We start from the raw sequence: 16,470 nt of genomic DNA, 5'->3' as shown, positions 1-16,470 counted from the left end.
GCAGCCGGCTCCCCAGGAAAGGAGGAGCAAGGCGAGGCAGGAGAAGAAGCGGATTTGGGAGGTATGGCGGGGAAGGATGCGCAGCTAAGGGAGAGAGGCAGGATGGCTCTGGGAGGAGGAGGAAGGCAGGTGCTGTTTGGAAAAGGAGGGGGGGTCTGTGCTGTGTAGGAAGGGCTGGAGACCACCCAGTATTTGGTCCCTGCTAGCTCGCATAAGGACAAGATGGTTGGACAGTGTTGTCGAAGCTACGAGCATGAGTTTGACCAAGCTGCGGGAGGCAGTGGAAGACCGGAGTGCCTGGCGTGGTCTGGTCCATGGGGTCACGAAGAGTCGGACACGACTAAACAACAACAACAGCTCGCATCAGAAAAGGACTGGTGGAGCCTGTGCTCTGCGTGCTCACCTCCTGGGGTCTGCAGGTAGCATCATAGAATTGCCTAGTTGGAAGGGACCTTGAGGGTCATCTAGTTCAACCCCTTGCAATGCAGGAAAGTTTGGCCCAACATGGGGCTCAAACCCCATGACCCTGAGATTAAGAGTCGGATGCTATATACGCCGACTGAGCCACACATCAGCGCTGAAACCCTGAACAGTGAGGGGAAAGAGAGGAGGAGGAATGGAAGGGAGGCAGCTATGTTACAGCTCCAGGATGGCAGAGGGGTAAAAAAATGAAAGCTTCTTTCTTGTAAAGAAGCTGGTAAAATGCGGTCTAGACAATGCTACCATTCAGTGGATTTGTAACTGGCTGACTGACCAAACCCAAAGGTCAGTCAGCCCTTCTGGAAGAGAAGGTGCAGCAGCTTCAGGGGCGTGTATCTACGCTCCAGAGAATTAAAGAGCTGGAGCTTTTCTTGGATGCAGCAGAGCACACTGTCTGCACCAAGGAGGAGACAGGGGATCTCCCTGAGGAGGAGGTCAGTTCCCCAACACAGCAGCCAGATGTATGGAGGAACGTGACTCATAGAAGTAGAAGGCCCAGGGATCGCTCTGAGTGCTTAGAATTACACAACCGTTTTGAAGTGCTCATGGAAGACGAGGAACAGACTCCACCTGAGGATCTCTCCCTCATCACAGTTGATGAGGAATATGAAGACGAGCAACCAAGTCAGTCCTCTGGAAATATGCAGGTAACCTTGGAAGGGACAGCACATAGAAGTATCCCAACCAAGCCTATGAAGAGGCGTGTAGTGGTGATTGGGGATTCCCTACTGAGGGGTACAGAAGCAGTGATCTGTGGGCCTGACAAGATGTCTCGAGAGGTGTGCTGTCTACCTGGGGCCAAGATCAAAGATGTAACAGAACGGCTGCAAGGAATCATAAAACCCACCGACAAATACCCCTTCCTTTTGGTGCATGTGGGAACCAATGACACTGCAAGCCATAGCTTACAGAAGATCAAAAATGATTATGAGGCTCTGGGCAGGAAGTTGAAGCAATTAGATGCACAAATTGTCATCTCTTCTGTCCTCCCAGTTGAACGACATGGCCCAGGGAGAGAGGGAAAAATAGGGGAAGTGAACAACTGGCTTCGCAAATGGTGCAAACAGGAACGGTTTGGATTCCTAGATCACGGTCTGCAGTTTCTTGAAGATGGACTTCTGGCAAGTGATGGACTGCACCTCACAAAAGTTGGGAGGAATGTTTTTGCCACAAAACTCAAAAACCTCATCAGGAGGGCTTTAAACTGACTTATGTGGGGGAGGGAGACAGTGGTCCTGAAGGTAGGAGTCTATCAAATGCTGAAGATGATCATCCAAATGTCAAGGACCAAATGGAGCAAGCAGCATGCAGACCTAGTGGTGGGACGAAAATATCCTTAAATAAGAGACATGGGGGAATGATCAACGGTCTTCAATGTCTGTATACTAATGCACAGAGCATGGGAAATAAACAAGATGAACTTGAGCTCTTGGTACAGCAAACTAAATATGACATAATAGGCATCACTGAAACCTGGTGGGATGAGTCTCATGACTGGAATGTAGTAATAGAGGGATACAATCTATTTAAGAGAAATAGACCAAACAGGAAAGGAGGAGGAGTAGCTTTATATGTTAGGGATATGTATACCTGTGAAGAGATCCAGGATTTAAAACTTCAAAGCCAAATTGAGAGTATCTGGGTCAAAATTAAGGGAGAGAAAAACAACAGTGACCTCATTGTGGGAGTTTACTATAGATCCCCAAGCCAAACTGAGGACACAGATGATGCCTTCCTGGAACAGATGGCCAAGCATTCCAAAGGAAGTGAGATAGTAGTAATGGGGGATTTCAACTATCCTGATATTTGTTGGATGTCAAACTCAGCCAAGAGCATAAGGTCGAACAGATTCCTCACTGGCCTTGCAGACAACTTCATTGTCCAGAAAGTGGGAGAAGCAACAAGAGGATCAGCCATTTTAGATCTGGTCCTAACCAATAGTGATGACTTGGTTAGTGGGGTAGAAGTGGCAGGATCATTAGGTGGGAGTGACCATGCTCTTCTGGAGTTTATTATCCAGCGGAAAGGAGCAACCAAGCATACTAAGGTCCAAATTCTAGACTTTAAAAAAGCCGACTTCAGAAAACTTAGGGAAACGCTGGGTGAAATCCCATGGACAGTAATACTAAAAGGGAAGGGAGTTCATGATGGTTGGGAGTTTGTTAAAAGGGAGATATTAAAAGCACAACTTCAGGCAATACCAATGAGACGGAAACATGGAAGGTGCCTAAAGAAGCCAGGCTGGCTATCTAAAGAACTTTTGACTGAGTTAAGATTTAAAAGGGATATGTACAAAAAATGGAAAAGGGGGGAAATCTCCAGAGAGGAATTCAAACATATAGCCAGCACGTGTAGAGACAAAGTCAGAAAAGCTAAAGCACAGAATGAACTCAGGCTCGCCAGAGAGGTTAAAAGCAACAAAAAGGGCTTTTATGGGTATGTCCGTAGCAAAAGGAAAAACAAGGAAACAGTGGGGTCACTCAGAGGAGAAGATGGTGAAATGCAAACAGGGGACAGAGAAAGGGCAGAACTCCTCAATGCCTTCTTTGCCTCAGTCTTCTCCAAGAAAGAAAACAACGCCCGACCTGAAGAATATGGAGCAGATGATTCAGCAGGGGAAACACAGCCCAGAATAAGTAAGGAGGTAGTACAAGAATACTTGGCTAGTTTAGATGTATTCAAGTCTCCAGGGCCAGATGAACTACATCCAAGAGTATTAAAAGAACTGGCAGAGGTGATTTCAGAACCACTGGCAATAATCTTTGAAAATTCCTGGAGAACAGGCGAAGTTCCAGCAGACTGGAGGAGGGCAAATGTTGTCCCTATTTTCAAAAAGGGGAAAAGAGAGGACCCAAACAATTACCGCCCAGTCAGCCTGACATCAATACCAGGAAAGATTCTAGAGCAGATCATTAAGCAAACAGTCTGTGAGCACCTAGAAAGAAACTCTGTGATCACTAAAAGTCAGCATGGGTTCCTGAAAAATAAGTCATGTCAGACTAATCTGATCTCATTTTTTGACAGAATTACAAGCCTGGTAGATGAAGGGAACGCTGTGGATGTAGCCTATCTTGATTTCAGCAAGGCCTTTGACAAGGTGCCCCATGATATTCTTGTAAAGAAGCTGGTAAAATGTGGGCTAGACAATGCTACCATTCAGTGGATTTGTAGCTGGCTTACTGACCGAACCCAAAGGGTGCTCATCAATGGCTCCTCCTCATCCTGGAGAGTAGTGACTAGTGGGGTGCCACAGGGTTCTGTCTTGGGCCCAGTCTTGTTCAACATCTTTATCAATGACTTGGATGATGGGCTTGAGGGAATCCTGAGCAAGTTTGCAGATGACACCAAGTTGGGAGGGGTGGCTAACACCCCAGAGGACAGGATCACACTTCAGAATGACCTTAACAGATTAGACAACTGGGTCAAAGCAAACAAGATGAATTTTAACAAGGAGAAATGTAAAGTACTACACTTGGGCAAAAAAAATGAAAGGCACAGATACAGGATGGGAGACACCTGGCTTGAGAGCAGTACATGTGAAAAGGATCTAGGAGTTTTGGTTGACCACAAACTTGACATGAGTCAGCAGTGTGATGCAGCAGCTAAAAAAGCCAATGCAATTCTGGGCTGCATCAATAGGAGTATAGCATCTAGATCAAGGGAAGTAATAGTACCACTGTATTCTGCTCTGGTCAGACCTCACCTGGAGTATTGTGTCCAGTTCTGGGCACCACAGTTCAAGAAGGATACTGATAAGCTGGAACGTGTCCAGAAGAGGGCAACCAAAATGGTCAAAGGCCTGGAAACGATGCCTTATGAGGAACGGCTTAGGGAGCTGGGTATGTTTAGCCTGGAGAAGAGAAGGTTAAGGGGTGATATGATAACCATGTTCAAATATATAAAAGGATGTCATATAAAGGAGGGAGAAAGGTTGTTTTCTGCTGCTCCAGAGAAGCGGACACGGAGCAATGGATTCAAACTACAAGAAAGAAAATTCCACCTAAACATTAGGAAGAACTTCCTGACAGTAAGAGCTGTTCGGCAGTGGAATTTGCTGCCAAGGAGTGTGGTGGAGTCTCCTTCTTTGGAGGTCTTTAAGCAGAGGCTTGACAGCCATCTGTCAGGAATGCTTTGATGGTGTTTCCTGCTTGGCAGGGGGTTGGACTGGATGGCCCTTGTGGTCTCTTCCAACTCTATGATTCTATGATTCTATGATTCTATGGTGCTCATCAATGGCTCCTCCTCATCCTGGAGAGTAGTGACTAGTGGGGTGCCACAGGGTTCTGTCTTGGGCCCAGTCTTATTCAACATCTTGATCAATGACTTGGATGATGGGCTTGAGGGCATCCTGAGCAAGTTTGCAGATGACACCAAATTGGGAGGGGTGGCTAATACCCCAGAGGACAGGATCACACTTCAAAATGACCTTGACAGATTAGACAACTGGGCCAAAGCAAACAAGATGAATTTTAACAAGGAGAAATGTGAAGTACTACACTTGGGCAGAAAAAATAAAAGGCAGAAATACAGGATGGGTGACACCTGGCTTGAGAGCAGTACTTGTGAAAAGGATCTAGGAGTCTTGGTAGACCACAAACTTGTCATGAGTCAACAGTGTGATGCAGCAGCTAAAAAAGCCAATGCAATTCTGGGCTGCATCAATAGATCAAGGGAAGTAATAGTTCCACTGTTTTCCGCTCTGGTCAGACCTCACCTGGAATACTGTGTCCAGTTCTGGGCACCACAGTTCAAGAAGGATACTGACAAGCTGGAACGTGTCCAGAAGAGGGCAACCAAAATGGTCAAAGGCCTGGAAACGATGCCTTATGAGGAACGGCTTAGGGAGCTGGGTATGTTTAGCCTGGAGAAGAGAAGGTTAAGGGGTGATATGATAGCCATGTTCAAATATATAAAATGATGTCATATAGAAGAGGGTGAAAGGTTGTTTTCTGCTGCTCCAGAGAAGCGGACATGGAGCAATGGATACAAGCTACAAGAAAGAAGCTTCCACCTAGACATTAGGAAGAACTTCCTGACAGTAAGAGCTGTTTGGCAGTGGAATTTGCTACCAAGGAGTGTGGTGGAGTCTCCTTCTTTGGAGGTCTTTAAGCAGAGGCTTGACAGCCATATGTCAAGAATGCTTGATGGTGTTTCCTGCTCGGCAGGGGGTTGGACTGGATGGCCCTTGTGGTCTCTTCCAACTATGATTCTATGCTGTTTTTAATGGTGGTGGGAAGAAGATCCTCTTTCAGGCATAACTCCACTGTCCTCCCATGGTGAGGTTCAGGAGGGGAGTGCTCCTCTTTTATCATGGAAACGACAAGTGGGAGCTCCACGCCTAGGCAGGCTTATCATTCAGCGACAAAACATTTTGGGCAGGAAAATGCCTGCAGGGCCTCTGAGGCTCCCTTTGCTTCTACCTCCCTCCCAGAAAACTGCAGCTTCTGAGCTCCTCCGGAAGGATGGAAGAGGCTGATCCTGCAAAGGTAGCGAGGATGGAAGGAGGAAGATGGATGGTAGACCTGGTCAGGCTGTCTCCTGCATTCCTCCCAACGACCTCCAAGCTTTCCCTCCCAGGACCCTCAGTGAGATCGGGTGAGTGGCAGGGAATGGAGAGGGGGACCTGGAGGGATGTTGGTAGTGAGGAAGCTCCTCGGGAAGAAAACGAGGAAGGGTACAGGGCCAGAGCTCCAGGCTAGCAGAGATAAATGGTAGAAAGAAAGGAAAGGATTTTTTTTATTGGTGGTGCAAAGAAGGTTCTGTTGGGGACTGTTGCCTCATTTGGGCTTCTTCAGGGGCAGGGGAATATCTAGGGCAGGAGAATCCCTGCAGGTCCTCTGAGGCTCCCTTTGCTTCTTTTCCCGTCCCAGGAAAATGCTTCCTGAGCTCCTCAGCAAGGATAAAAGAAACTGATCCCACAAACCGAGTGAGGATGGAAGGAGGAGGATGGACGGTTGACCTGGTCAGGCTGTCTCCCGCCACCTCTGAGTGTTCTCTCCCAGGACCTTCAGAGACATCTGGTGAGTTCCAGGGAATGGAGATGTGGGACCTGGGGAGATGTTGGGAGTGAGGAAGCTCCTCTGGCAATAAAACAAGGAAGGGCCGCAAGGTAGAAAGAAAGGAGTCTTTTTAATGGTGTTGTGTCGAGGATTCGTTTTCAGGCATGACTCCTTCTTTCTTCTCTGGTGGGCTTCAGGAGGAAGACAGCCCTCTTTTAGCATGGAAACTGTGAGCGGGAGCTCTACACATAAGGAGGCTTCCACAGCCTAGTTGGTAGCCTCACCTTGGGCAAAAGATTCCTGCATTGTAGGGGGTTGGACTAGATGACCCTCATGGTCCCTTCCAACTCTGTGATTTTATGATTCATCCAGGATTGGTTTGACCCATGGGGTGAGAATTTGGGTGCATTTTCACAGCATCTCTCTCCTCCTCCTAGCTTGCTTTCTTTGTAAGAGCTTATATGGGATGTTGAATCAGTCCCACCCCCACTAGATGCAGCACATCAAAGGCCCACAATCATCTCAGAATTAATGGGCATTCTGGAAATAATATCATACTGTATTTATTAGAAACAGGGAGACAGAAAGATGACACCGGGGAGAGTTAGCCATGATTAAAAACCATCCCTTCGCTTTGTTCTCCTTTGGCAAATGGGGGACTGAAAAGACCAGGCATCCCCAAGCTGCGGCCCTCCAGATGTTTTGGCCTACAGCTCCCATGATCCCTAGCTAACAGGACCAGTGGTCAGGGATGATGGGAATTGTAGTCCAAAACATCTGGAGGGCCGAAGTTTGGGGATGCCTGGAAAAGACTCCTCAGCAAGGAGCACTGTTGCGTTTTCAGCAACCAGTTGAGAGGGGCTTCCAAGTCTGGCTGGGATTGTAATAAATAATAATAATAATAATAATAATAATAATAATAATAATAATAATTTATTATTTATATCCCACCTCTCTGGCTGGGTTTCCCCAGCCACTCTGGGCTGCTCTGCTTCCAACAGAAAAATAAAACACAGTAATCTTTTGAACATTAAAAGCCTCCCTAAACAGGGCTGCCTTCAGATGCCTTCTAAAAGTCTGGTAGTTGTTTTCCTCTTTGACATCTGGTGGGAGGGCGTTCCACAGGGCGGGTGCCACTACCGAGGCGGTTCTCTGCCTGGTTCCCCGCAACTTGGCTTCTTGCAATGAGGTAACTGCCAGAAGGCCCTCGGCACTAGACCTCAGTGTCCGGGCAGAACGATGGGGGTGGAGATGCTCCTTCAGGTATACTGGACCGTAATGGGGATTATGCTCTTAATTGGGATCTTCTCTTAGTTTCAGCAGGTGGTGGACAGGACAGTTGTTCCCGGGTCTCATCAGACATAACCAAGCGAGATGAAGGCATTCTTGCGCAGCCTGATGACAGCCCTAAAATCCCTGCCCATGCAAAACACCACCAGGGAGAGAAAACAAATCAGTGCCCATTGTGTGGCAAAGCTTTCAGAAGCAAAGCTAGCCTCAACTCACATTGCACAATCCACACGGAGGAGAAAGCACACAAAGGCTTGGAGTGTGGAAAGACTTTCCCTGAGTGTTCACAACTTACTGTATACGAGCGAATCCACACAGGAGAAAAACCGTTTATATGCTCGGAGTGTGGAAAGGGCTTTAATAGTAGCAGCGCCCTCAGGAAACATTGTGGAATTCACAAGCCGGAAAAACCATCTAAATTCTTGGAGTGTGGAAAAGGCTTCCGTCACTGCTCACACCTTAAAGTGCATCAAAACATTCACACAGAGAAGAAGTCATGTGCTTGTCTAGAGTGTGGAAAGGCCTATACTAACAGCTCAGGCCTTGTATATCATCAAAAAAGTCACACAGGGGAGAAACCGTATTCCTGTTTTGACTGCGGAAAGAGTTTCCGTTGCAGCACAGGTCTTCAAACTCATCAAAAAATCCACACAGGAGAGAAGCCATATAAATGTTTGGATTGCGGAATGAGCTTCGCTCACAGCTCGAGCCTTACATCTCATCAAAAAATTCACACCGGGGAGAAATCATATAGCTGTTTGGAGTGCGGAAGAAACTTTGCCCATCTAATTAGCCTTACTTTACACAAGAGAACCCACACAGGGGAGAAACCATATAAATGCTTGGAATGTGGAAAGAGTTTCCGTCAGAGTGCACACCTTAGTTCACATCGGAGAACTCATACCGGTGAGAAGCCATATAAATGCTCAGAGTGTGGAAAGAGCTTCAGTCAGAGTTCACACCTTACTGTGCATTTGCGATACCATACAGGGGAAAAACCATATAAGTGTGTGACGTGTGGAAAGGGTTTCTGTACTCACACAGAACTTATTTGCCATCGCAGGATCCATACAGGGGAGAAGCCATATAAGTGCTTTGAGTGTGGAAAGAGCTTCAGCCAGGGTATTAGCCTTCGTATACATCAAAAAATCCACAGAGGTGAAAAACCGTATGCATGTTTTGAGTGTGGAAAGAGCTTTGGCCAGAGTTCAAGCCTTAGCGTACATATGAGAATTCACAGAGGGGAAAAGCCGTATTCTTGTTTTGAATGTGGAAAGACCTTTACTTGCAGCTCAGCTCTTCGTTCTCATCATAAAACACACGTGGGAAAGAAACCCTAAAGATGCTTGCAATATAGTAGAAAATTTGGTTTATAACCATTCAAAGAATTCATAGAAGCAAGAAGCCACAACAAACTCACACCAAGTTAAAAGTATTCACATTTTTCTCTGAAAATATAAGAGGCTGTGTCTGTTCTAGCCAGCAGCAAAGCTCAAGATCTGTTTCTCTCGTTCTTGGGTGTCTGTAGTGCATCTCAGAAGCCCCCTCAGGCCATTGTGACAGCATTTCAAATCCTGTGAGTCCTTCTGTTCTTTTCTCAAAAGAGGAATTCAAGAAGCTGAGCGAGTCACAGAAAAGAACTGGAGGATGTTGACTGTAAGGAACAGCTTTGAATATACAGTAGACGAAAGGAAGGACTAATATTTTCAAACTCTGTATGAAAGTATCTAATCTGGAAAAAGAACATGGACAGGCCCAAACATTCATGTGCTGCTTGTCAACTCCAGCAGGGTTTGGGCTGGTGCTCCTGGAGACAAGATGGCTCCTTCTCAAAGACCCTTGGTCGTTTCCAGTGAACTAGTTCATTAAGTAAAGAGGGCCAGGATTTATTGATTTGTTTTGTAATAGCCGGGTAGTTTAGAAATGTTGATAGTGATTGTGCATTCCCTTTCTTTGTTCCAGCGGTGTCCCACGTTCTCCTTGCACCTTGTAGATGGATGACAAAGGAGTAGGAATTACTCCTGTATTATTAAGGGAATCACGGAATTAGGGTTGCCAGACTCAATAGTGGACAGGACTTCTGTGCCTTTCATTGCCCTGCTCTCTTGAGTCTGGAAACGTTAAAGAGAAACCAGCAGACCCTTTGTTTAATTTCCAAGCAAAGGGTCTGCTGGTTTCTCTTTAAGGTTTCCAGACTCAAAAGAGCAGGGCAATTAAAGGCACAGAAGTCCTGTCCACTATTGAGTCTGTCCACCCTATACGGAATCCATAGAGTTCCCCGCTTTGCAGATTCAACCAGTCTAACTCTGATCTTCTAAAACGTTAAGGGCTTCTCAAAACTTTAGTTGTTTTCTTTGCTCAACAGAGGGGTCCATAAATAAAATCTTACCAGTAGAACCACCCCTTCCAATTTAGCCAGGGTTCTTTGAAGCATACAAATATTCAGGATAAACTCTGGTAGGAGTAGGAGGCCGCATGCCTCGAGTTCATTACATGCACAATTAGTGCCAACTAATGTAGATCAATTCAATCGGCAGCTGTCTACTCTCTGCAATGCGTTAAAATATATCAAACACTAATTTATTACCACAGGAAGGAAGGCGGAAATCCAGTTCAATGAGTGTTTTCATTTTGGAAATTTTAACCTACTTCTGGTCATATAATCGGATGCCTCTAGTTTTTAGGCCAGGGAAGAATTAAAACAATGCATGGCTCCATTTTGAGAACTGGATTTGGTGTTCATCCCAGAGTTTTAAAAAGTTACTTAAAGGGTGTGTGTGTTAAAATTTTGATTTTGAAATACAGTAGACACTAATAGCTAAAGAAATAAAGAAATTTCTACAATAAGCAATCATTGTGTGCCTGTGCATATTTGGGGCCAGGGGGAGGAGGTGGAAGGAAGGACTGAGGGGGTCTCAAAGAAAATAGCTGCTCCCTTCAGAGCTCAGACAGAAGGATAAGCAACATGGGATGAGGACAACATGGACAACATGGAAAGAGGCAGCTTTGCAGGGGTGGATTGGGACCACTGCTGTTTATTTTGGACATTTAATCTCCATTCAGTCAAATGATTTCTACACCAGTCAGATGGTTGGTGCTTTAAGGGAGCCCTTTGATGGCTGTGCAAATCCGCGGTTCTCCTCGTAAGTTGGGGTTTTCGGTTGTCGAAGCGCCGCTATGGCGCATGCACGAAGGGCGATTTCGCACTTCTGCGCATGCGCCGACTGCGCGTGCTGCTCTGTGCAGGCCCAGAATGCGTGTGCCGGGTGGACCTCCGGAGACGTCAACTTTGGAAGTCAAATTCTTCGGAAGTCGAAGCCTTCGGATGTCGAGGTATCACTGTATCTCCTTCACCAAGGAAGCAATTTGGATTCTCTCTTGCTGTCTGCCACAATATGGATACAGTAAATCTCTTCCATCTGCCTTACCAGGACAATCTGCACTGCCTCTTGGTCTGAGGGATTGTCTGTGGTGTTTTGACCAAAGAGCAGAGATTGGGTTGAGGGCACCAAGCTGCACTTCAGCTTCCCTCACTGAGCTGAGGGATGTGGTGGTGGTGGAGAACCGTCTCGTGATGGTGTTTTACGTTTTACGAAAAATTCGTCTTGCGAATTGCGGTTTCCCATAGGAATGCATTGAAATTCAATTAATGCATTCCTATGGGCAAAAAAAGTAAAAAAAAAAATTCAGTGCATTCCTATGGGATTCGCTACACGAATTTTTCGCTATAAGAAAAGACCCGTGGAACGAATTAATTTCGCCTAGCGAGGCACCACTGTATTGGAAGCCACCTAGAGTGGCTGGAGGAACCCAGTCAGATAGGCGGCATGTAAACAATAAATTTATGTATGTATGTACCGGTATGTATGAGATAGATGACCCCCTTGTTTCTCCTTCCACCTTCTGGGAAATGAAATTGTTGGAGAAGCGATGGAGGAAATTGTTGGAACGATGAGAGAGAGAGAGAGAGATCCCGGGGGAGGGGGGCGTCCAGTTAGGCTGCACTACATTTTAATGGACTGCTTTGAAATAACTTCAGCAACAGATTTTTTTTGGGGGGGAATCACCCCCAACCGCCCTGTATTTTCCCAGAGAAAAAGGTTGCAACCCTTCTTTATGGGGTCCCGTGAAGCAGAATCTGCAATCAACCCACCACCTTATAAGTTTGGGTTGGGGGTGGGTGAGATACTGGCTCTTCAAGGGTTAAAGGCAGCGATTATATTACGACAGAGGACTTCCTGGGGGAGAGGGGAAGCGTCACTTCCTCCTCCGTTGGTCACATTTGAAAAGCTGCGAGGGAGGAGATTCGACAGAGCGGAAGACTGTGCCTTTGGTAAGGTAGGAAAAAGGGGGAGACTTTTTTGGAGGGAGGGAGGGGGTTCCCGTGTCAGAGCAGCTGCTTTGCAGGAAAGAAGCCTCCCTGGAGAGGGCAGTTTTGCAAAGGGGCAGCGGTGGGAGGGAGCATGTGTGGGGCTGCACCCCCATTTCAGTCCCGAAAGAGCTGTGGGGAGAGCAAAGGGCCTCGAGCGGTGCAGTGGCGTCCCAGGAGGAGAGCAAGGCAGGAAGGGGAGAGGGGCAGTTGTGGGGTGGAGTAGGAATCCCCGCAAAGGAAAGGAGGCAGGAGAAAGAGGGGTCAATGCTGGGTAGGGAGGGCAGGATTAGGCCAATGAAATGCCTATAATGAAAATGCCTGCAGGGCTTCTGAGGCTCCCTTTGCTTCTACCTTCCTCCCAGGAACCTGCAGCTTCTGAGCTCCTCGGGGAGGTTGAAAGAGGCTGGTCCTGCAAACCTAGAGAGGATGGAAGGAGGAAGATGGACGGTTGACCTGGTCAGGCTGTCTCCCACAACCTCTGAGTGTTCTCTCCCAGGACCCTCAGAGAGATCTGGTGAGTTCCAGGGAATGGAGATGAGGACCTGGGGAGATGTTGGGGGTGAGGAAACTCCCCTGGCAAGAAAACGAGGAAGGCTGCAGGGCAAGAGCTCCGGGTTGGCAGAGATAAAAGGTAGACAGAAAAGGAAATGTTTTTAATGGTGATGTGAAGAAGATTCATTTTCAAGCAGAACTCCTTTCTTTTCTGGTGGGGTTCAGAAGGAAGACACCCCACTTTTACCATGGAAGCTGAGTGGGAGCTCTACACATAAGGAGGCTTCCACAGCCTTCTTATGATCCATTTTCAGGTCACTGCTATGCCTGCCATGCCCTGAAGGCTGGAAGGAAGACCTGCGCTCTGCTGCAAGGCCCATTTCCACCTGCCCTAGCGGGTGGAGCCCAGGCTTCCCTTCAACAGCCAAAAGAGGTTCCTGGGAGGCCACTGGGACTTTGCTGGAACATCTCTTGGGTTGGGGAAAATGGCAAAAATGTTTTATAATGTTTAAAGCAGTTCTAGTTTTGGTTCCTCTGTTTTGTTTTCGTCAAGTTGGTGTTGGTTAAATGTTTATTTGGGGTTAGTGGTTATTTTAATTTATTAGGGGACCCAGGTGGCGCAGAGTCTAGGGCTTGCTGATCAGAAGGTTGGCGGTTCGAATCCCTGCAACGGGGTGAGCGCCTGTTGCTCGGTCCCAGCTCCTGCCCACCTAGCAGTTCGAAAGCACATCAAAGTGCAAGTATGTAAATAGGGACCGCTCCAGCGGGAAGGTAAACGGCGTTTCCTTGCGCTGCTCTGGTTCGCCAGAAGCAGCTTTGTCATGCTAGCCACATGACCCGGAAGCTATCTGCGGACAAACGGCGGCTCCCTCGGCATATAGAGCGAGATGAGCGCCGCAACCCCAGAAACTGTTTATTATTGCTGCTGTTATTGTTGTTGGTTTCTTTGTAGCCTGTATAGGATATTCTGTTTTTTATGTTTAATGTTTAGTTGTGTTTTCATATATGCTAAGCCGCACAGGGTGGCTGTGAGAAGCCAACCAGATTGCGGGATATAAAATATACTATATACCCCATTTGGGCTTCTGCAGGGGCAGGAGAATATCTAGGGCAGAGGAATCCCTGATGTTATTCTGAGGCTACTTTTAGTTCTCCCTCCCCTCCAAGGAACCTGCCACCAACCCGCTCACAGGTCCTTGTATGATCAGTGGAAACAGTTGGTCCTGGCAATTATTAACCACTCTCAATTCCAACCTGATAACTGCCACCTGCTTAGATTTATTTGGCCACTCTGGGTCTGGCCTCGGCTGGAGAGGGCGGGCTACAAAAATTATAATAATAATAATAATAATAATAATAATTGTTTTATTATTATTATTATTATTATTATTATTATTCTCCTGCAGACCTAGCGAGGATGGAAGGGGGACGATGGACGGTTGACCTGGTCAGGCTGTCTCCCACAACCTTCGAATGTTCCCTCCCAGGATCCTCAGTGGGATCTGGTGAGTTGCAGGGAATGGAGAGGGGGACCTGGGGAGATGTTGGGGGTGAGGAAGGCCCCCCCCCCCCCCGGGCAAGAAAACGAGGAAGGTTGCAGGGCAAGCGTTCTGGGCTGTGAGAGATAAAAGGTAGAAAAGGAATGCTTTTCAATGGGTGTAGGATTTTTCTTGGGGGGCAAGACTTGGGGAGGCAGGACTTTTGTTACGGGGCAGAACTAGCGTAATTGGTCAGATAAGTATTTCTAATGTTTTACTTGGTCTGGGGGCTGTCCCCCCCCCCCCTGGCTACACCCATGAATGCAGCGACTTCCATAGTATAATGTCGTGTTGGGTCCTGATTCTGACAATGGCTAGTAGCTGCAGCGATTCCCAAATGAGGGACTGAATGGGCAGGTTTTTTCGGTTTGCAGCAGCCAAGTTGCCAGGTCAGCAGTGAGAGACTCGTGGGTCGTGGCAGCAGCACCTCTCTATCTCATGAAGCCATTTCCCTCAAACCGTGTCCTGCTGCCCTACATATGTGGCCTCAGGGGTGGGACGGGTGAGGATGTGACTGCAAAGGATATTATCAGGAGCCTGAAAGTGCAGCGCTGATTGTTCCTTGGCACTTGAGACTGTCAGTGCAGGTCAGCTGATGGTGGCTAATGGATTGAGGTTGAATCCTGACAAGACAGAAGTACTGCTTTTGGGGGACAGGGGACGGATTGGTATGGTGACTCCCTGGTCCTGAACGGGGTATCTGTGCCCTTGAAGAACCAGGTGCACAGCCTGGGAGTCATTTTGGACTCACAGTTGGCCATGGAGGCGCTGGTCAATTCTGTGTCCAGGCCAGCTGTCTACCAGCTCCATCTTCCTTCCTTCCTTCCTTCCTTCCTTCCTTCCTTCCTTCCTTCCTTCCTTCAATATAAGTTTGTGTGGAGTCTTGTCTTTTTGTATATGTATATGATTGTTATAATAAAAATAAAATGTGCCAGTGTGAGTAGATAAATAGGTACCGCTATGGCGGGAAGTTATCTCCCGCTTGGACTACTGACATGCGTTTTACGTGGGGCTACCTTTGAAGGTGACCCGGAAACTACAAATAATCCGGAATGCAGCTTTTAGACTGGTGACTGGGAGTGGCCACCGAGACCATATAACACCGGTCCTAAAGGATCTACATTGACTCCCAGTTTGTTTCGGAGCACAATTCAAAGCGCTGGTGCTGACCTTTAAAGCCCTAAATGGCCTTGGCCCACTATACCTGAAGGGGCGTTTCCGCCCCCATTGCTCAACCCCAGATATTGTGATACAGCAGTGAGAGTCTTCTGCTGGTTCCGTCATTGCCAGAAGCGAAGTTACAGGGAACCAGGCAGATGGCCTTCCCAGTGGTTGTGCCCTCCCTGTGGAATTATACCAGAAAGATATGGAGGTCTCGTACACCCCAGGTAGTGTGGTTGCTGACCATGAGCCAGACATCCTGGAGAGTGAAGTCAAATGGGCCTTAGAAAGCACTGCTAATAACAAGGCCAGTGGAAGTGATGATATTCCAGCTGAACTATTTAAAATTTTAAAAGATGATGCTGTTAAGGTGCTACACCCAATATGCCAGCAAGTTTGGAAAACTCAGCAATGGCCAGAGGATTGAAGAAGATCAGTCTACATCCCAATCCCAAAGAAGGACAGTGCCAAAGAATGCGCCAACTACCGCACAATTGCCCTCATTTCACACGCTAGCAAGGTGTGAATTAAAATTCTGCAAAGCAGGCTTAGGCAGTATGTGGACCGAGAACTCCCAGAAGTGCAAGCTGGATTTCGAAGGGGCAGAGGAACCAGAGACCAAATAGCAAACATGCGCTGGATTATGGAGAAAGCTAAAGAGTTCCAGAAAAACGTCTACTTCTGCTTCATTGACTATGCAAAAGCCTTTGACTGTGTCGGCCACAGCAAACTATGGCAAGTTCTTAACGAAATGGGAGTGCCTGATCACCTCATCTGTCTCCTGAGAAATCTCTATGTGGGACAAGAAGCTACAGTTAGAACTGGATATAGAACAACTGATTGGTTCAAAATTGGGAAAGGAGTACGACAAGGTTGTATATTGTCTCCCTGCTTATTTAACTTATATGCAGAATTCATCATGCGAAAGGCTGGACTAGATGAATCCCAAACCGGAAATAAGATTGCCGGAAGAAATATCAACAACCTCAGATATGCAGATGACACAACCTTGATGGCAGAAAGTGAGGAGGAATTAAAGAACCTTTTAATGAGGGTGAAAGAGGAGAGCGCAAAATATGGTCTGAAGCTCAACATCAAAAAAACCAAGATCATGGCCCCTGGTCCCATCACCTCCTTG

General features: G+C 47.2%; 1 protein-coding gene across 1 annotated transcript; it reads left to right on the top strand.

Annotated features, from left to right (window-relative positions):
• The first annotated feature begins 6,412 nt into the window (after positions 1-6,412).
• On the top strand, positions 6,413-9,853 carry LOC132591798 (uncharacterized). Its single transcript, XM_060272232.2, has 2 exons — positions 6,413-6,500; positions 7,794-9,853. Exons 1-2 carry the CDS (start codon positions 6,413-6,415, stop codon positions 9,107-9,109), a joined length of 1,404 nt encoding a protein of 467 aa, XP_060128215.2. The 3' UTR covers positions 9,110-9,853.
• The last annotated feature ends 6,617 nt before the right edge of the window (positions 9,854-16,470 follow it).

The sequence above is a fragment of the Zootoca vivipara genome, chromosome 2 (genome assembly GCF_965207765.1).
Source record: "Zootoca vivipara chromosome 2, rZooViv2.hap1.1, whole genome shotgun sequence".
In the NCBI taxonomy this organism is placed as follows: Eukaryota; Metazoa; Chordata; class Lepidosauria; order Squamata; family Lacertidae; genus Zootoca; species Zootoca vivipara.
The sequence above is the reverse complement of the archived record's forward strand: the minus strand, read 5'-3'. Positions and strand labels throughout refer to the sequence as shown.

Bases quoted from the DNA above. Each gene is read 5' to 3' on its own strand.
- LOC132591798 (XM_060272232.2), top strand. From the start codon at position 6,413: ATGGAAGGAGGAGGATGGACGGTTGACCTGGTCAGGCTGTCTCCCGCC. The intron at 6,501-7,793 runs GTGAGTTCCAGG...ATCTTCTCTTAG, and splicing joins AGGACCTTCAGAGACATCTG to TTTCAGCAGGTGGTGGACAG.